General features: G+C 45.7%; 1 protein-coding gene and 2 long non-coding RNA genes across 3 annotated transcripts in view; 2 read left to right on the forward strand and 1 right to left on the reverse strand.

Annotated features, from left to right (window-relative positions):
- LOC146425354 (uncharacterized) overlaps window positions 1–21,458 on the forward strand; it is a 357,803-nt gene that overhangs the window by 198,513 nt on the left and 137,832 nt on the right. The window lies entirely within an intron of this gene.
- LOC146425355 (uncharacterized) overlaps window positions 1–21,458 on the reverse strand; it is a 569,707-nt gene that overhangs the window by 189,760 nt on the left and 358,489 nt on the right. The window lies entirely within an intron of this gene.
- LOC146425361 (uncharacterized) lies at window positions 12,692–14,567 on the forward strand. Its single transcript, XM_085041529.1, has one exon. It carries the CDS (start codon window positions 13,395–13,397, stop codon window positions 14,250–14,252), a length of 858 nt encoding a protein of 285 aa, XP_084897655.1. The 5' UTR covers window positions 12,692–13,394; the 3' UTR covers window positions 14,253–14,567.

Consider the following 21,458-nt stretch of genomic DNA (forward strand, 5'->3'; position numbering starts at 1 on the left):
GCTGCTCAACAGCGACACATTCCCTCCTCAGCAAGAGAAAGCCGATCAGAGCAGCGGCTGATAAGAGATCAGAGTGCTATCTGCAGGGCAGAGAGACACTGAAAGCAGGAATGTCTGTAGAAACAACTAAATCCTCAGGGGGAAGAAGTCCAGCAATTAATAGAAATGAATTGTTAAGAATGTCAAGAGCTCCCATTATACCAGGGATGCCCCACACAGGAGCCCTTGTTAACTTTTAAGGTGAGCCTAGATCGAGAAGAGATGTGAAAGCTCTTGATTCACTTTGAATTTTATCCCCAAGAGAGAAAATCATCAACAAAATCTTCAAATATTCAAGGGGTGAGTGACCATCCCAGACACAGAGCAAAAGAAAAAAAATTAACAAAGATGGGATGGGATAAAAAGACATCCCCAAGGCAGTCTGGGAGGGCATGACCCTGGAGCTGAGCATTGCAGCACAGAAGAATGTGATGTGCTTTATTGTTACACAATGGCTTCAAGATCACGGACATGAACTATTAGAAGGTTTGTGCGAGCGAGATCATTGTTAGGCTAAGTAGCAGTCAGGCCATATACAGGCCGCAGTAGCTTGCTTCCCTGAGAACGCTTCGTGAGAAAATATCAAGAAGATGCAGCTGTGTAAAGAATGTATGGGAGAGAACTTATGATTAACAAAGAATGAGGGGGAAAACCCTGTAGATGTGGGAATGGAATGTGAAAGAAATGTAAGCTGTAAATGCTGCAATTAGCAAGTAGATTAGTGATTAATAAATATAAGCACTGTAACAGTATATAAAGAGCACACGCGTTAAAATAAACGAAGCTTGCTTTATATATCACATTGAGACTGCTGCTTGTTTCCTTTCGCCGCTCGTTAAATGGTGACCCCGACGACGATGATCACCACGGACGCTGGTAGCAGAGTTTAGCACCCTGTTCCAGAAAGCGGCGAGAACGAAGAGGCACTGGAGCAGCGCCGGTGTGCCAAGATCTTGGCCCCTGCTGGGGGGGGATCCGAGGGCTCAGGCCAATCAAGACCTGCCTACCGTGGGGGCTACAATTCGGTGAGCTGCATTGACCTTGACGACCACAGAATATACAGAGACGCCCTGGCGGTGCGCTCTGACGGCGGCAACCACGACAGTTTAAACCCAGCTGGACCACAATGGAGACAGAGGTAGCCCAAGATTTATTATTACGCTTTTTAGAAAAGCGCAGAGTAAGCAAAGATGCTTTAAAACATTTATCCGCTTTAGTTACTGCAGAGAAAGCTAAAGGGTTTTTTGCTGACCCTGATTCAGTATTTGAAGAGGTCGAATGGCGGAAGGTTGGAGATATCTTGTTTGATGGATTGCTAGAGGGTGATAAGACATGCAATAAATTAGGGAGGCTGTGGAAAGAAGTGATTAATTGCTTACAGCGGTTTAAAGCCAAAAAGAAAATAGCTGCCGTAGCCACTGAGAAACTGGGAGTAGATGTCGGGGGGGAGCATTCCGACTCGGGAAAAGGGGTTGCAGAGAGTGAGCGTCCCACCCCGGGCATGCTTGGCATGGGCGCAGATCCACCCAGCTTGCCCCTGGTGGGAAAGTGTAAAGTGCTAGGAGTTCAGGGATCGTTAGCAAAGCAAGGTATTACGTCTGATTTAAACCCTGTCAGTACATCAGGCTCTGAGGAATGGCCCAGTGCACCTCCCCCGCCTGATGAGGATTATGTTCCCCTCAGGCAAGTTCCTCAGAATGATAGCCGATTAAGTGGCAAGCGAAGATTTAATTGGAAAAACATTGCAGAAAAGGCTGTACAAGAAGGTGATATACAAATTGCAGAAACAGTTACACCACTAAGTCGAGTTGAGCAAGCATTTCCTGTATTTTTTGAGCCACTGCAAGGGGGTGGGCAGCAAGCGACCCATGTTGCTACCAATTGGAAGCTGCTCACGCAGCTGCATAGCACAACTACTGAATCGGGTCTGCATGGCGAATCCACAAGAATGTTGTTAAATTATATTTGGGGAAATTATATACTGTGCCCAGAAGACATCAAAACTATTATTAAAATGATTATGACCCAATCACAACAGTTGCTGTGGCAAGCTCACTGGCGAGAGCTGTGCCAAGAGTCGGCAAATCAGCCACGGGCGGAAAATGACCCCCTGCGAGGGGTCATTCCAGAACAGTTAATGGGCCAGGGGTGGTGGTCTACAATTGTCAAGCAATTGCAAACAGGTCCAGACATTTTGTTAGAATCTATGCGGACCGCACGAGATGCTATATTCAGAGTGCATACTGCCCCCCTCACACCATCCTATATGTCTATTAAACAAGGAAAAGATGAGTCTTTTGCTAGCTTTGTTGACAGAGTTTCTGCTGCAATGATAGCTGCTGGGGTAGAACCGTGGATGTCAGGAGCATTATTGCGTCAGTGTGTGGCAGAAAATTGTAACCAGCAAACAAAAAGCATTCTTGTCACACTGCCTATGGATGCTACTCTAGAGATGATGTTAGAACGCATGAGCCACGTGCCAGTAGGTACCCAGGCGTTTGTAGCAGAATTGGTGACAGCTATGGGAGATAAGCTAGGAGATAAGCTAGGAGATAAGATAGGAGAGAAGCTAGCCCAAGCGCAATCTCAAGTCTTTGCTGCTTTAGGGCCACTGCAACCCCTTAGCTTGTCTGCAGGTGGGACAAAATCAGGGAAAAGTATAAAGTGCTATCGTTGTGGGCTTGAGGGACACACAAGAAAGCAGTGTAAGGGTCCAGTCTGGTGTGACAACTGCAACAGCGACACCCACGCCACGCTAGCTTGCCGACGGTCGGGAAACGGGAAGAAGAGCGCGTCCAGCCGCCGCGCCCTGACACAAATAGCAGCTCCAGCCCTCTCTCCCGCAACTACCCTACCAGCTCAGCCTTCACACACGACTGTGTTTCCGCAGATGAGCTCGCCCGCCGTCAATCCCTTCGATCAGCAAACACCCTTCGGCCTGCCACAAAAGGAAGCCTCGGCCTGGACCTGGCAACAGCAGTAGGCGTAACTGTCACCGATTTGCGCCCTGTGAAAATTCCCACTAGAATTCAAGGCCCACTGTGCATTGACAACAAACCTGTGGGCGCGCTTCTAGTGGGCCGTTCGTCTGCTAGCATAAAGGGACTGTTCGTATTACCAGGAGTAATTGATGCTGATTTTACAGGTGAAATTCACATCATGGTGCAAACTATGTTTCCCCTTAGCTACATTCCTAAAAACACCAGACTAGCTCAGCTTGTTCCGCTCCCACAAATGGTCGTGCAGATGCAACAACACGAAGCACTCATGAACCGAGGAGCCGGTGGATTTGGCTCTACAGGAGGACTTGCAATGCTAACAGTTCCATTAACAGAACGACCAGTTGTAGAAGCTACCTGGACTCGGAGAGATATCTCTCAAACCTTGCCAGCGCTACTTGATACAGGTGCAGATATTACGATCATGGCCACAGCCTGCTGGCCAACAGAATGGCAGCATCACCACACCTTGAGTGGAATCGAAGGTGTTGGAGGTTCAGTTTCCGTGCAGCGGAGCTCCGACCCAATTCAGGTAGCCATTGAAGGCAGAGTGGCTACGATCCATGTAACCATCATGCCTTTACCTAAAGGAGTGAATGCCTTAATTGGTCGAGATGTGCTAGATCAACTAGGACTCATGTTAACCAATCAGCATTTTCCCCAGCGGTCGCTGTCAGATGGACTTTCCCGATCCGACTCACATGGACTACAGACAAGCCAGTATGGATAGGGCAGTGGCCGCTAAAAGGGGAAAGTCTAGAACAAGCACAGCTTTTAGTGCAAGAACAACTTGCACGAGCCCCTGGAATACACCCATCTTTGTAATCAAGAAAAAATCCGGCAAGTATAGACTGTTACACGACCTGCGAGCAGTTAATGCACAAATGCAGGCAATGGGGGCCCTCCAGCCTGGATTGCCAAACCCTGCCATGCTTCCTGAGGGATGGCACCTGCTGATCATTGACCTGAAAGACTGCTTTTTTACAATTTGACTGCATCCAGTGGACACTGCACGATTTGCTTTTACCCTACCAACGATTAACAGAGAAGCCCCTTTCCTAAGATTTGAATGGATTGTTCTGCCACAGGGAATGAAAAATAGCCCCACCCTGTGCCAGCTGTTTGTGGCCAGTGCACTGCAGCCCATTCGCATGGCATGGCCTGAAACATTGATCTATCACTACATGGATGACATTTTATTTGCCCAGGCCTCAGCCTTTACTAGCGGCTAAGAAAACATGCTACAACAGCAGTTAAGCAGACATGGACTAATTGTTGCTCCTGAAAAGATCCAACGTAACCCTGTTTGGAAATACTTGGGATGGCAAATAACAAAAGGGCATGTGAGACCACAAAAATTACAGCTTAACACTCAAGTGAAGACGTTACATGACTCACAGCGCCTCCTGGGAGACATTCAATGGTTACGTCCAGTTGTTGGCATCTCAAACGACGACATTGATGCTTTGCGACCATTGCTACAAGGCACCGATCCAGCACGGACAGTGCACCCCACCCCGGTGAAACAGCAGATTATTCAGAAGATCGGCACACAGATCGCACAGCGCTGGGTCGACCGTTGCGACCCAGACATTCCCGTGGACCTTACAATTTTAAGCGGCGAAAAAAACTCCTTGGTGCACTGACACAGTGCAAAAATAAAAAGGGGGAGAATAAGGTGAAAATATTAGAATGGCTGTTTACCAGCATTCAGCCCAAAACTACAATTCAACAAAAAGTTGAAAACATAGCAGAAGTGATCCAGAAGGGCCGCACCAGGATTTTACAGTTAACAAGCCAAGAGCCAGAAACTATTTACCTACCAATGAAACGACGAGATCTCGAGTGGTACCTTCAGCATTCACAAGTGCCGCAAATTAGCCTGCTGTCCCAGGCAGTGGAAATTAATGTGGAGCCACTGCAGTCTACCACCCTGTGTTGGGTGAGTAACCAAGATTGGATTACAATACCTAAAAGGAGTGAGCACCCATTGCAAAATGCAGTAACAGTTTTTACAGATGCAGGAAGGAAATCTCGACGTGCAGTGGCAACTTGGATGCAAGACGGTAAATGGCATCATCACATATTAGCCGCGAAAGAAGAAGACTCACTGCAAACCCTGGAACTGGCAGCAGTCATCTGGGCCTTTGTGAACTGGCACTCTACGGAGTTAAATGTAGTTTCTGACTCCATGTATGTCACCAGCATAGTGCAACATATCGAAGATGCCCGACTCAAAGACTGCCAAAATAAACGACTGTTCGAACTGTTGAGACAGCTGCAGGCTGCAATTTATCAGCGAGAATGCGCCTATGCTGTCATTCATATATGAAGCCACAAATGGTCAAAAGGCCTTGGAGAAGGCAATGAGAGAGAGGATCGTTTGGTTTCCGTAGCAGTACCACTGAGCGAATTTGTTAAAGCCAGAGAAGCTCACAACACTTTTCATCAAAAAGCCAAGGGACTCTTCCACCAGTTTAAAATAACTATGGAAGAAGCAAGAGGCATTGTCAGAGCTTGTCCTAGTTGTAGCCATCATGGGCCAGGCCTAGGAATTGGGGTGAATCCACAAGTTTTAGGCCCTTGTGAACTTTGGCAAATGGATATCACCCATGTCCAGCAGTTTGGCCAACTAAAGTATGTGCATGTTACAATTGACACATACAGCAGATTTCTGTGGGCCACGGCTCAGTCAGGGGAGAAGGCCTCCCATGTCATACGGCATTTGACAAGCTGTTTTGCAGTTATGGGAGTGCCTCTGATGCTTGATGGGTTTTTGTATTTTTTATTTTACTTTTATACTCTATATATATCCTTTATATATAACCTTTTACCCTTCCCCGTTCCTGTACTTTTTACTCCCTGTATCTTAACCCTACATGTCTATTACCCTAGTACCCCTTGCCCTGCTCAGAATCCTTTGGGGAAGACGAAACATACCCACAATCTCAAAAGCATGACGCACAACCTTGAATAGGGCCCCCATCACTGAGATGTTTTTTGTAAACTAAGTAGCAATCTTTTGGGCGGGGGGCAATTTTAATAAGGGGGCAATTACTTCATTTGTTAGACTTCTTATTGGAGACTTTTAGATAGGTATTCTAATCTAGGCTGTCCATAAATTGTATACCGGGGATATCGTCGGGGCTTGCTTTTTGGGGGCTTGCTTGTTTGTCGGTGCGCATCTGGGATCCTATTAAACCAAGGTAAAACCCCTTTCCCATACTGTGTGTCTGCGTCTAAAATTTTTCTAGCAATTTAAGGCATCAGTTCTGGCGAGCCAGCCAGGAGGAGAAGGAGCCCCAGGTTCTGATTTTGGACCGAGAAACACCCCACTGCATCCCCCCCACTGCCGGCACTAGGGGAGGGAGGCGGCGATTCAGGATCGAAATCCGGGAGTTTCCCAAGACCGCAGAAACACAGCTGGAGAGGTAAGATCAAAGGGGTTGTTTTATGGTTTTATAGATAGCTAGCTAGCATTTGAGAGATCTCCAAGGGTGGGAGTGTGGCCAGGGGGGCCATAAAAGGGGGTTTTTTAACCGCTCCGCTCCCACAGGGTGGGGGGATTGTGAGGAGAGGGGGACGCCCTTCGCGAATACTCACAGGGAGCCGCATAGGGCTCACGGGGGAGCTGTGGCTCAGAGGGGGCTGCGGCCCACAGGTTGGGGTGTGGGTTCAACTACCGAAGTTCAAATCCCGCCAGGGTTTCTAAGCTGAACACGCGTGGTTTTCAGGCTTGCTTTCTTTGCTCTGCTGGTTCTGTGCTAATCTATAGGTTAAGAACCTTTTCCTACTGTTTCTTTCTAAGTAAGATATGGGTGGTGTGCTATCTACCAACCCAAACATCCCGCAGGATTCCCCGCTGGGTTTGATTTTGAAAAACTGGAATCTGCTGACAGTACGAAATGTTGATTTACATTCCGGTGAATTAACCAGACTTTCACTGTGAGTGTGGCCTGCGTTGAAACTGGAGGGGGGAGTAAATGGCCTCGGTTAAGCAGTTTAGATAATGAACTTATTACAAAGTTACTTGTAGAACTTCGAGTTCAGGGCAGGTTTAAGGAGTTAAGATATGCAGAATTGTTTTCTATATTTCTAAATCGAAAAGAAGCGTATAAGCAAATGAAAAAGAACCGCTTTGAGATAGCTTTACAAAAACTAGAAAAGAAAAAAGATAGACAGAAACAGCCTCCGACGAAAGATGAGGAGATAGACATGACAGACACAGATTTGGTGGCACCAAATTTACGAAGGGGGGCATTACCCCAGCCGCAACAGGGGCCGGTGCCCCCTCTCCTTCCCCCTCTTCCTCTTCCTCCTCCTCCGCCTCCTCCCCCTCTGCCATTCTGGCCGTCTGCCCCCCCCCCTTCACCTACTTGATACAGCACGGGGGGAAAGAGGAGGTGTGGCCGCCTCCTCCCCCACTGCCACCCCACCCTGACCGGTCTGATGACGAGGATGAAGGCGGGAGCAGAGGCGGAGACAGGGGTAGAGACAGGGGTGGAGACAAGGGTGGAGGCAGGGGTGGAGGGAAAAGGGGGGACCGAGGCGGAGGGAAGGGCGGAACCAGGATGGACTGGGAGGGAGAGGGGAGCACGTCTACCGCTGGCCCCTCCCAGGCTGGGGAAAGGGGGAGTGGCGGGCGGCACCCTCTCCACAGCTCCACTAGAGCTGAGAAAGAAAAAATCCAAACCAAGCGTGAGTCAGACAAATCCAGTGTAGATGTAGATAGCTCGGAAGAGGAAGGGGAAACCGAGGCTGAAGCTGCAGGCAGCCAACCTGCTGGGAAGAAAAGGGGGAAAATAGCCCGGGAAGCTATCAGAGCTGCCAGTCTGGTTGCAAAACGTACTAGATCTAAGAGAGATGAATCAAGGAAGGGGGAACCTGTCCTGGAAGTACCTCTAAGGCAGGCTGTTGGGAATCAAGGGATGGTTTATATCAAAACTCCTTTCTCCCTCGGAGAACTCCAACAATTGAAAGAATCAGTTGGAACATACAGAGACAATCCAGAGAAAGTAGTCATGCGGTTTGAATTAGCTATCAAGGCACAAAACCCAGATTGGAGTGACCTGATTGCAATGTTAGATGAAGTACTGGATAGTACAGAAAAGGAGATGGTTATCAAGGCTGCTATAAATGCTGTGGAAACTCAAATTGCAGCTGGAACCATTCAAGGACCTGTTGGTAATATTTTTCCTTTGATAGATCCAGGTTAGAATCCCAGTGTGCCAGAGGAAATAGCCAAATTAAAACAGTATCTGTCAGGGGTTGAGTACCTTTGGAATTTCTTCCCATTCCTGTTACTAAGCAACAAATAGTTGGGTGTTTTAGAGCCATCAAGTCTTTTGTAAAAGACAAAGGTGTGCTTGGGAGGGCACGGTAAGGGAAGAGCCGTCCCTGGGAACTCTGACTCGTGGTTCGGACGATGAGAGGAGAGGCTTCTCTTTTTCTGCTCTTCGCCTGGGATCAAAGCGAATCCAACTGTGCCCTGTTTTTTCTCTTCTCCTGGCTGGGTGAGCTTTGATTCAACCTTTCTCCCCCACGGGGAAGGGCACGTTTTCCCCCCGGGCTGCGTTCCCTCGTGGCTGCTGCCGGGAGAGCCCCGTGGCCTCTGCTGCCTGTCCCCGCCCTCTGCCACACGAGACCGCGGCGTCTGCTGTGACTGCAGAAATCCTCGCTGGCCGGGGAGAGAGAGAGAGAGAGCCGGCGCCCGCCCCTGCTGCCCTGTTTTCTCGCTGCTCCGAGCTGCTTTTCGCTGCCCTGCGTGTTTCTCAGCCTGCTCGCCATCGCTGGCTGCCGGACGCTAACCTGACCCTGCGCCACAGCGCCACCTGCAGCCGCTCGGGAGTCATCGCACCTGCCCTGCCCGGCCAGGAGCTCAACAGCGCCCCTGCTGCTTGCAACTGTGATTACACCACACGGGAGAAGGCTCAGCAGCTCACAAGTTATCTGCTATTGGTTTTCTGGTTCTAGTTGTGGTTGCTATTATTGTTATTGTTTGTTTATAGATACTAGTAAAGAACTGATATTCCTTTTTCCCATACCTTTGCCTGAAAGCCCTTGATTTACAAAATTAAATAATTCGGAGGGAGGGAAAAAAAAATCACATTCTCTGATCTAAGGGAGGGTTCAACCTCTCTTGGCAGACACCTGTCTTTCAAACCAAGACAGTATCAAAAGTGGATAGTTATTGGACTAAAATGTGCTATTCCTAAAGCAATTAATTGGGCCAAAATATACGAAATTCAGCAAGGTCTAAATGAGACCCCCACAGATTTCCTGAACAGGCTCAAAGAGACTGCACGGAAGTATACAAACTTGGACTTGGATTCCCCAATGCAGCAATCTAATTTAGCCTACATATTTGTAAGCCAATCTACACCTAATATAAGGAAAAAGCTGCAAAAATTGGATGAGTATGATCTAAATAAGTTGTTGAATCTAGCCTGGAAAGTATACCAAAATAGGGATTCAACAGATACTGGTAAACCCCACTACAAGAAGAAGCAGGGTCAAGGGAAAAGAAAGGGTCCACCTCACCCTCCTCTAGCCGAGGACCAGTGTGCCATCTGCAAGAAGAAAGGACACTGGAAGAACGAGTGTCCAATGCGGGCAAAAGAGACGCCCACGTCTTCTCAATTAGCTGTGAATGGGAATTGACGGGGACCAAAGGCATTATCCACCCCAGCGGAGCCTTCGGTTATAATTAAGCTGGGAAAAAATGATGTTGAATTTTTGGTTGATACAGGGGCAACATATTCTGTGTTAAATGCTTTAAAGAAGAAACTGAGTCAAGATACTGTAGATGTGATTGGTGCCACGGGGGTAAGTGAAACAAAGCCTTTCTTTCAACCTTTAAGATTTAAACTGGGGAAACATTGGGTGATTCATCAATTTTTATATATGCCAAATTCTCCAAAACCATTGTTGGGCAGAGATTTATTCGAAAAATTGGAGGCAGAAATTAAGTTTTCCAAGGAGGAGGGAGTGAAAGTTATAATTCCTGAGTCTAAATTTGTCGAAGCAGCTACTATTCTTATCCAGGAATGTTGTAGAGAAATTCCTAAAGAAGTTGAGGATGCGGTTATTCCAATAGTATGGGCCAGTGATTTTCCCGGGAGATCCAAAAGAGCTGAACCTGTGAGTATTGCACTCAAAGCGGGAGCAACACCTGTAAGGCAGAAACAATACCCTCTGAAATTAGAAAGTCATAGGGGACTGGCACCTGTAATTGAGAAATTTCTCAAATTCGGGTTGCTAGTGGAATGTGAGTCCAAATACAACACACCCATCCTGCCAGTAAAGAAAGCTGATGGTAAGAGTTACAAGCTAGTGCAAGATTTGAGGGTAATCAACAGAATTACAGAGGACATACATTCAGTTGTACCAAATCCCTACACCTTTCTGACCACATTAACAAATGAATTAAGGTGGTTCTCAGTCTTAGATCTCAAAGATGCCTTTTTCTCTATTCCAATCCACAAAGATAGCCAAGAGCTTTTTGCTTTTGAGTGGGAAAATCCTGAGACAAGAAGAAAGACTCAACTAACTTGGACAGTGCTACTCCAAGGGTTCAAGAACAGCCCAACAATATTTGGACACCAGCTATCAAAAGAACTGGAAAACTGGAAAAAACAGGAACCAAAAGGAGAAATCCTTCAATATGTAGATGACATCCTGATCGCAGCAAAAACACGAGATGACTGCATCCAACTCACTGTAAGTCTTTTGAATTTTTTGGGCATGGGCGGATACCGAGTCTCAAAGGAAAAAGCACAGGTTGCCAAAGAAACTGTAGTATACCTGGGGCTAGAAATCTTCCGTAGTCATTGACAACTTAGCAGAGAACGGAAAGAAGCTATCTGTCGGCTTCCAGAGCCCCACGTGGTGAGAGAGATGCAAGCTTTCCTCGGCATGGTAGGTTGGTGTCGACTTTGGGTGGCAAAGTATGGAATACTGGTAAAGCCTCTGTATGAAACCCTAAAGACAGCTGAAAAGGGAACCATTAACTGGACGCTGTTTTTCCAATTATTAACCATGACTCAGGGCTCAGCCCAGGAGTTGCACAATACTGTGATGCAAAATGTATCCAAAGCTCTTAATATGAGCAATTGCTGGATCTGTACTCAATTACCACCTCTAAATGAAAAGAGAAAATGGTCATTGATTGGTATTGCAATAGAAGAAGAACATACAGAAAAGTGGCAACGGATCGAGCCCAATACCACCTTGCTGCCTCCTATACCCCTGAGCGGCTTGATGGAACGTGGGAACTATACAGTCCACTGCGTGCTCATGAATGTTACAGGAAAGGTCGTTCTTCCACCATATTGTCATAAGACCAACTTTAGAGAAATACTTAACCCAAGATCTGTAACAAAAATGAGGTTGCTGGGATGGAGATTAGCTCTGTCTTTTAGGACGGGAGTGTATTAGATATGTGATGATAAGGCCTGGAAAATTCTACCTGTAGATAGAGACCAGGCCTGTGCCCTCGGGGCTGTAATTCCAAATATAACAATATTTGACCAAATTAAAAAAAAAAAACCACATAGGAGGGGGAAAAGAACTCTTAATCCCCTCATTGAACGTCCCACAGTTTTCCATAGTATAGTGAGAGCCCTCCTTCCCTCTTATGGAATAGTTGAATTAGAAAGAGCAATCGTGAATATATCGAGTGTTATTGAAAATATTGAAAAACATACTGCTGGTGCAATTATAGCTTTGCAAGAAGAAGTCCATGGCCTGTCAAGGGCAATGACGCAGTACAAGATAGCTCTCAAATTCTTGCTCGGCACTCATGAAAGGGTATGCGATATTATCAATAGCAGCTGTTGTTCCTTTGTGGACCAAGATGAGAGAATCAGAGAAGATTTGGAAGAAATTTGGAAGGGAACGCAAATTCTACACAAAGTGGGTTCAAGAAATTACACCTTGAAATTTGACCAAATTTTCCATGCCCTCACTTCATGGTTACCAGACTGGGCCTGGGTGAAAGAAACATTTATAATGATTGTAATTGTAGTTACTATTTTTGCCATAGCTAGTTGTGTAAACCGATGTTGTAGATAGAGCAGTTTAGAGTAGTTTAGAGACTAAACAAGGTAAAAGCTTGTTAGTCTCCAAAAAGGGGGGAAATGATGCCTGATGGGTTTTTGTATTTTTTATTTTACTTTTATACTCTCTTTATATATATCCTTTATATATAACCTTTTACCCTTCCCCGTTCCTGTACTTTTTACTCCCTGTATCTTAACCCTACATGTCTATCACCCTAGTACCCCTTGCCCTGCTCAGAATCCTTTGGGGAAGATGAAAAATACCCACAATCTCAAAAGCATGACACACAACCTTGAACAGGGCCCCCATCACTGAGACCTCAACAGATCAAAACCGACAATGGGCCCGCCTATGTCAGTGAAAAAATGCGACGATTCTGTCAACAGTGGGGGGTCAAGCATGTAACAGGCATTCCCCATTCACCAACAGAGCAAGCCATTGTCGAGCGAGCAAATCAAACCTTGAAACGATACTTGGACAAGTTCAATGATATTTGTGATGTTTGTGAAAACCTGTCTAAAACGTTGTTTGTGTTAAACTATTTGTGTATTTTTTCAGACCAGGATTCTCCTCCTGCACAGGTGTATGGCCAAACTCCGGCTTCAGAGCATAAAGCGCCCATGATAGTTATGTATCGCGACCCGTGCACAGGCCTGTGGCAAGGCCCGGCAGAAGTGAAATATATAGGGCGCGGTTACATGTGTGTGCTTACATCCACAGGTACACAGTGGGTCCCCGCGAAATGGACCAAGGCTGTTCCTCGTGCTGCTAGTGATCGAGGTTCTGATATCGAGCTCAACCACGACCCTCATAACGAAGGTTGAAGAAAGACAGAACCTGTGGGTGACTTGGGCCAATGCAACACATAACCCAGAATTTTGCCTCAGCTTGCAATCAGCTACTGCACCATTAAAAACATGTTTAGTCTGTGTACCTTTGTTCAGTTTTGAGGCGTTTAGCAATTATAGCACATATTCTAAGTGTTCTACAGCAAAAAGCACCTCTTGGTGTGCTGCAAACTTAATCAACCAGTTAAATAGTACCTTGCCATGGGACCCACAGGAGTTGCACCTCCTGGGCTCCATGTAAAATGGTAACACCTCCAGCAATTGGACCCAAACATGCATTTGGTTTGGAAGTGGACAACAAAACCCAAACCCAGATCTAAGTCACTCTAACGAAGGCTGGACAAATGTCAGCCCAATAAATATAGCAGAATACTCATACACTGTTAAAGGCGGCTATTGCAGAAGTAACAACACTGCTAATCAAAGCTTGGGTGCTTTGGGAGCTGAAATGAGAGAACCACCAATTACAATTTGGAACAACAGAACACCCAAAGCGTTACCTCCATCTGTGTTCCTAATATGTGGAGACAGAGCGTGGCAAGGAGTCCCTCATAACATCTTCGGAGGGCCATGCTATTTAGGAGAACTAACTCTTTTAGCACCCAACCAACGCATGTGGCTTAGCGTAGTCGCTGAGCCAAGGCGCCAGCAGCATTCTCTGTCTCACCAACTAGACTCACGGTGCAAAGATGATGTTGAATTATGGTCAATAACAGCTAAGGTGTTCACCTCCCTGTTCACCCCCGGAATAGCCGCTGCAAGAGCCCTTAGGCAAATTGAGAAACTAGCATGTTGGACAGTTAAACAAGCAAATGTTACTACTAATATTATTTCCCAATTGCTGCTTGACCAAAAGAGTTTGCAACATGCCGTGCTTCAAAATAGAGCTGGTATTGATTTTTTATTGTTAGCTCAAGGCCATGGTTGTAAAGACTTTGAAGGGATGTGCTGCTTTAATTTGTCAGATCATAGCAATTCCATCCATAAGCAACTAGAGTGGTTGAAGAAACACACCTCCACAATTACAGTTGATGTCAATCCTTTAGACAAATGGTTATCATCCCTGTTTGGAGGTCTGTCACCATGGCTGATATCCTTGCTTAAAGAAGGTCTACATTGGCTAGAAATTCTTATATTGATAGTTATTGTAGTAAAAATCACTTATAAGTGTGTTGTTAAGCAAATTAATCAAACAACTAACGGGATCTTGCTCGCCCAAAAGAGAAAAGGGGGAATTGTTACACAATGGCTTCAAGATCACGGACATGAACTATTAGAAGGTTTGTGCGAGCGAGATCATTGTTAGGCTAAGTAGCAGTCAGGCCATATACAGGCCGCAGTAGCTTGCTTCCCTAAGAACACTTCGTGAGAAAATATCAAGAAGATGCAGCTGTGTAAAGAATGTATGGGAGAGAATTTATGATTAACAAAGAATGAGGGGGAAAACCCTGTAGATGTGGGAATGGAATGTGAAAGAAATGTAAGCTGTAACTGCTGCAATTAGCGAGTAGATTAGTGATTAATAAATATAAGCACTGTAACAGTATATAAAGAGCACACGCGTTAAAATAAACAAAGCTTGCTTTATATCTCACATTGACACTGCTGCTTGTTTCCTTTCGCCGCTCATTACCTATTGAAAATTCTTATGCAAATTAAGTCTCTAATAAATGAGAAATTAAGATCTAATGAACTAATGTTTAACTCTTGCAGGTTAATAAACCTCTTTTTTCTTATAATTTCTTAAATTCATGTATTACTCTATATGCATATTTAGAATTACTAAAAATATTCACTATCCTGCCCCGATATAGTTTGCAGGATTCCACCAAGCACTTACAGCTCTGCTGCTCGAGCTGACCATGTGAGAGGCAATGTCTCACTTATTTTAACTCTTTTTCATTAATGATAGTGTATCTTTCAAATTGTTCTTTTCTAGTACTCTTGAAGACTTACTACTAAACACATTCCTTCCCCAAGGTTAGGGAGCGCCCTGTGAATCTTCCCTAGCCTGGGCCTGGAGATTTATCACTTGAATGCTGTGCAGTCATAGGTTTTTCCTCAACCCCTTCAAGGAGGCTGAGTCAAACCCCTTCGTTTTTTTTTGTTTATTTGTTTTTGTTTTTTTTTTTTTTAACTAAACTCTAAATCTTTGTGTACATCAAAAGAATTTTAAATTTACCATGCACTTGTATTTTAAGCACAATAACATTTTGGTAGTTATTTCAAATAGAGAATAGCCAATTATACTATTACTATTGATTTATTTTCATTATCTATTATACTATTTTCCTTGAGGCTGCCCACACTTTTGGGTTTATTTCGGCACGACTTCTCAGGCAAAGCTACTACGGTGTTCGCTTTTGTAGTTCTTCACAATATTAATATGCATTCTCACTTTAGCTGTTAAATTTCTTTCTAGTAAATTACAATTACAATTAAGAACAAACAGAAATTTATGCATTTCAAACTTATTCTTCACATTTACTAATAGTGGCTTGTTGTAACGTGTGTCCTTCCTGTCCCTGACTCCGCCCCCCTGACCCCTTCTGACTGGATGTGAGTCAGGACCGCCTCCCATCCCTAGAGGTAAAAACCCTAGCAAGATCCGGAACGGGCCTCTTTGGTTCTGGGCTCATATGGAACCTGTACCCTCCCTTTTCTTCCCTTCCCCCTCCTCAGTCTCCCCACTCCTCCCCTGTTTTCCACAATAAAAACACCATGGAGACCAGGAACCAAACAGCTGCCTTTCTAAACCTGCGACGCTTCTACAAGGACCGCGTCTGACCAGCCCCACAGCTTGTGGCCATGGAATGACCATCCTGCGTGTTCCGGTTCTGGGGCAGCCCTCCCCCCTGCAGCAGGGGAGAGCTGCTTTCAGGTTCTGCACTGCTGCAGTGGCTGAATAAGGAGCACACTTCATCTTTTCCACTTGCCTCTTGAATATTTGACGATTTTCTGGACCCACCTTAAAAGTTATTAAGGGCTTCTGTGTGGGGCCTGGTATAATGGGAGCTCTTGACATTCTTAACAATTCATTTCTATTAATTGCTGGACTTTTTTTTTTTCCCTGAGGATTCAGTTGTTTCTACAGACATTCTTACTTTCAGTGACTCTGCCCTGCAGATAGCAGTCTGATCTCTTATCAGCCGCTGCTCTGATTGGCTTTTTCCTGCTGAGGAGGGAATGCCTTTGCCATGTCTTGGTGGCTGGCTCTGTCTCCTCTGCCCCAGGGGCTTCGCAATTTATTCTTTTGGGGCTGTAATACCTTTGGCATCATCTTTGCCTTTGCCTTTTCTTTATCTTTTCTTACATACATTTGTGGCTAGCACAGGTCTTTCCCATGAGAACTTCTTCTGTGTTTTATAAACAAAGATAAAGTTTGGATGTTGTTAGAACAGTGTCTCGAGATTTGAACAGTTCAGGCCTGGCCAATCAGGCCTAGGGGGAGGTTTCTGACTGACCAATCTAGGTGACCTCTGAAAAGTCTATATAGGTTGGATTCAAAATAATAAAGGTCCTTTTTTCTATGCCACGCTGAGAATCCGAGTTTCTTCTCTGCTAGCGGCTCAACAGCGACATACATTTGCAGTATCTTTCTAACCAGTTCGTTCAGGGGCTTATTCTGCCCTTCTTCCAGCCCCCACCCGCACTACTGCCTGGGGGTGCTCATTGTCCCACAAAGTCATTCTGGTGACCCAGACAAAACTCTTAACAGACAATCTACATCTTCTAGACATTCTTTCCACAGTATTCAAACGCAGCCCTGCCCCCTCCTATGCTCTCAGCAGACACGGCCAGCAGCACCACAAGTGACCAGGGTGTCCCGCAGCCTCACAGAGGCTGGGAGGCCACAGCCGCCCTGCCCCAGGGGGCGGCAGGGTCAGGAGCTGCCCAGTGCTGAGCTCACAGCTGTCCCACAGCTCCACCTCGGTTCCACACCTCCCCACAGGCCCCCAGCCTGTGCATCCAGCCCCGCACCTCTGCGCTCACTCCCGCCGCTCAGAAAGGGGAGGATACAGGGGACTGCAGCTGGGTCTGGGTCAGCTGCCAAAATTTTAGGCAAGATGGGGGAGGGTGCTGAAAAACGCCTCTCTTCCTTCTTTTTCCTGCTTTTTTTTACTCTATTTACTTGCATGCTCTTTCTACTACAACATTCTATAAAACCATATTTCAGCAGCTACACACAGGAGTTCTAAAGAGGTACTTATTAGATTCAATTAGTTATTTTTATTTCGCGGGCATCCCCGCATAAATTTATATGCTGGTAAAAATACAAATTAACACAGGTAAAATTTTGCACACACAGTACATGCACACACATTAAAAAATTTCAAAAGCACTTGAGCAAATAGACAATATCACTTCCTCTCACAATTAATACACGTGCACTAAGTTTAAGTTTCACAACTGTTTCCACACACAAAACACAGGATTTCAAAAGCAAAATCAAATGGAACAATATTAGAAAGGTGTTGGGGTCTGAGTGTTCTCAATTCAGTAGCTAAAATCTTTCCCTTCAATAATACAATCTGCCCCACTCCAGATACTCCAAACCAACGGTTTATATATGATTTATACTCATTCACTCTTTACCACTTGCTTTGCTTTTCTCTGGTTGTTTCTGTCGCCAGAGAATGGAAACGCAGATAGAGCTCCACTCTTGCTTCGTGTCAGAGACACGTCTCATTCATTCACACTCACACAGTAATAAAATAATGACACAGTAACACAGTAACAAAATAACGACAGACAGAACAAAAATCGCAGTATGATGTAATACAGTGGGGTCCAACCCCCTTAAAGGTACCTTTCACTATAGCGGGGTCCAACCCCGTGGGTCCAACCCCTTAAAAGTACCTTTACCTGACAGTGGGGTCCAACCCCTTGCCCGGGACTAATTTCGGGAGACCCAGTCTCAACCCACCCTCGGGGACTAGCACCCCGGGCCTGCAGGCATTAATTTTAAAAGTAGCAAATACCTTAATTTGGTGCAGATGGTCCTTAGTCTACTCCCGCCGTGAGCCAAAGGACAGCTGAGCTCCCCCTGAAAATTCAGGGTCGTGACTGGGAGGTCTGCTTACCCCTGGATCCAGCAGCCAAGCAGAGTCAGGGTCCCACCAGAGTCGCCAATTTGATTTGCCCCAATCGAGCTCAGAGACACTTCAGAGACCAAATCAGAGAAGTGGGTATTTGCTTTATTCGGTGCACCGGATGTGTGGGAATTGTTTCCACTAAACACACACACACCAGTACTTCCAAAGGCACAGTGTTATAGGTAAAATTCATGAATATTCATTACATTCCCCAGGATAGGAGTGGTTATACAAATTACTTCTCAGAAGTCATTAATATTACTAGCGATTTCTTGTGCTCAATGGCAAAAGGATTCCTTTTGCCCCCTTTTATCTTGATAAGATTAAGGGAATCCACAAGGCCAGAACTGTTATCAGCCTTCAGCCCTGGACGGGCGCCGTGCTGGTGGAAGGGAAAAAAATCTCAAAGAAACAAGAATGGTTGAAGTGCAAATAGATTTGGGTTTTCTATTTGACCACTCCTTTCTCACTTTCTAAACTTTTTTTAAACTTTTCTAATTTTAAATGGCCAGTTATTACATCCATCTAGAGGTGGTAACTGGGTGCAGGTGCAGCAATTGCTCATATTAAGAGCTCTGGATATATTTTTTGGATCACAGTGTTGTGTAACTTTTGGCTGAGCTTTGAGTCATGGTTACTAATTGGGCAAACAACAGACATGTAAAGAACAATTTAAACTACATTATTTTGATTTGCATCAGTCTCTGTTTTGATGGTCTCAGGGGCAGAAGCTTTCTTCATTTTGGGGTAGTGGATTTACGATCTTTTCTCAGTAACCTTTCTTAGAAGTGAGGGTGGCCAGCAAAACTTGGAATGGTTCCTTCCACTTAGCTTGGAAGGGGTCACTGGTCCACCATTTGATGTAGACCCAGTTTCCAGGCTGAAACAGGTTAGCAGGGGTGTCCAATCCTATAGCTTTGGACAGCACAATGAATCTTTGGAGCTTCTGCAAAATGGAGCTTAAGGCTGTTAAGTGTTTCTGTAAATTAATTTTTCTCTTCATGTGAATTTTCTCGGAATGTGTGGAACTTGATATGGTTTGTCATATAGGCTTCTATAGGGACTTATATTGTCCTTCTACTTAGGTTGTATGTGGACTTTTAGTAAGGCTATAGGCAAAGCCTGAATCCATGTCATAGATGTTTTTTGACAGATCTTATTGATCTGGACTTTGAGGGCTCTATTTATGCATTTAACCTTGCTACTTGCTTGGGGCCTGTATGGTATGTGCAGGTCTCAAGTAAGTCTTAGAATTCTGCAAACTTCTCCGATTACTGTTGCAACAAAATGTGGTTCTTTACCCAGGTATTGGAGGTTAGGGAATTTTCCCCCATTTTGTTGCTAAGGAACAATAATGACCAGGTACTTAAGAGAGACAAAGGAAGTTGCCAAGCTCAAGGGAAGAGGGCACCTGGCTGCACTTCTCTTATCTGAGGGTTTCTCTGGGAAGAGCAGAGATATTGTGAGAAGTGGGCGGGGAAAAAGGGAGCTGGGGCAGCTGCTAGTTTTCTTGCTCTCTCGGCTTCGGAGGAGGTGCTGCCTGATGGGGAGAATTTGCCTCGTCCTGCTTTTTCTCCTGCTGTGGGTGAGCCTTTGCTCTTAAGAGTGGCCATTGCACTGGGACCTTATTAACACCCTACCTCACCAAACAAAGGACCCTTCATCATCTGCTTGGGTCCCTCAGGGGAAACCCAGGGATCCCCAAGCCCCCTCCCCCTCCAAGGGAATTTCTCTCTCGTTGTGTTCGGGATCCAGGAGGCCACTGCCCAGCCCCCGCCATTTCTCTACCACTGCTCTAAGGTTTTCCTTGCTACACTGAAATTTGCACCCCCTGCCCATCTGCCGAGTTTCTGATACATCTCATCTACCACTCTGGGACTTTGCTCATCCCTGCCTTCCCAGCTTGCTCTCCAGAGGGGGCACCAGGATCGGCTACCCCTGTGAGTTCGTAAAGGAAGCCCCTTCTCCATCCATTTCTGCCAGCTGCGTCCACCATTACCACGTGGAGAGAGAAAGCAAAAACTCGCGCCACAGTGCCCCCTGCAGCCGCGGGGGAATCATTGCACCTGCCCTGCCCGGCCCGGAGCCCAACAGCGCCCCTGCCGGCTGTGACTGTAACTACACCAAAGGGGAAAGTGCCTGCAGTTGAGAAGGCTGCCACTGGGTTTCTGGTTTGTTTGTTGTTGCTACTGTTGTTGTTGCTTGTTTGTCTCATTATAGATATTAGTAAAGAACTGTGATTCCTTTTCCCATATCTTTGCCTGAAAGCCTTTGATTTCAAAGCTATAATAATTCCGAGGAAAAAGGGGTCATATTCTCTCATCTAAGGAAGATTCACACCTTCTTTAACAGACACCTGTCTTTCAAACCAAGACAATTCTTGGCTACCAATATGGGGCCTGAAGGCATTGAGAGAAAAAGCGTGCAAAAGGAATAAGGGTTTCCGGGTATCCTACTTTAGTGTGCTGAACAAGAAACCTCACTAAGTGGCACCATGTTGTCTAGCATATCTTGGTTCGGCTGGCACATACTCATGGCCATATTTTTCCCATTTCTAGCTCCCTGTCTAAACATGGGTCCTATAACTAAGGCTAATGTGGGAGCCACCAGCGCCCCTGCCGGCTGTGACCATAACTACACCAAAGGGGGAAAGTACCTGCAGTCGAGAAGGCTGCTACTGGGTTTCTGGTTTTGATTGTTGTTGCTGCCTATGTTGTTTGTTTGCCTCATTATAGATACCAGTAAAGAATTGTTATTCCTTTTCTCATATCTTTGCCTGAAAGTCCCTTAATTTAAAAATTATAATAATTTGGAGGGAAGGGGGTCATATTTTCCACTCCAGGGGAAGCTCCTGCCTTCCTTAGCAGACACCTATCTTGCAAACTGAGTGTCGGGGTTTGACCCTGACTAAATGCCAGGCACCCCTGCTCTCTCCTGCCACAAATGTGCAGGAGAGGGGAAAGAAAAAAAAAACTGTTAAACACACACACCAATCTCATGAGTTAAGTGAGATAGGACACTGGTAGGAGGATGCACGGAAGAAAAGGGCAAGCAGGCTTCAGACTTAAAGTTGCAAAGTGGTTTAATTACCTAAGAGTCGGAGGATAAATGAGAGGTAAAAATAAGCTTTTCATACACCATTTGTTCACTCACCCCCCTCCCTCTTAAGACAGCATTTTCTACTCACCCCCCTCCCTCTTTCTAACCAACAACTTGGGTAGGGGGCAGGGTAAGGGGTATTCTCTTAGTCCATAAATCTATTCATTACCACAATTCTGCTACAAATACTGTGTTCTCTGCTTTTGTCTCTTTCTCTCTAGACAGTTTCTCTGCTCCCCCTCTCCCTCTTAAGACACTGTTTTCTCAGCTCACCCCCCTTCCCTCTTTCCAAATCAACAACACGGTCAGGGGGCAGG

Source organism: Lichenostomus cassidix, chromosome W (assembly GCF_008360975.1).
Source record: "Lichenostomus cassidix isolate B80296 chromosome W, HeHo_3.0, whole genome shotgun sequence".
Lineage (NCBI taxonomy): Eukaryota > Metazoa > Chordata > Aves > Passeriformes > Meliphagidae > Lichenostomus > Lichenostomus cassidix.

Excerpts from the sequence above, each read along its gene's own strand:
- LOC146425361 (XM_085041529.1), top strand. The coding sequence starts at position 13,395 with ATGAGAGAACCACCAATTACAATTTGGAACAACAGAACACCCAAAGCG.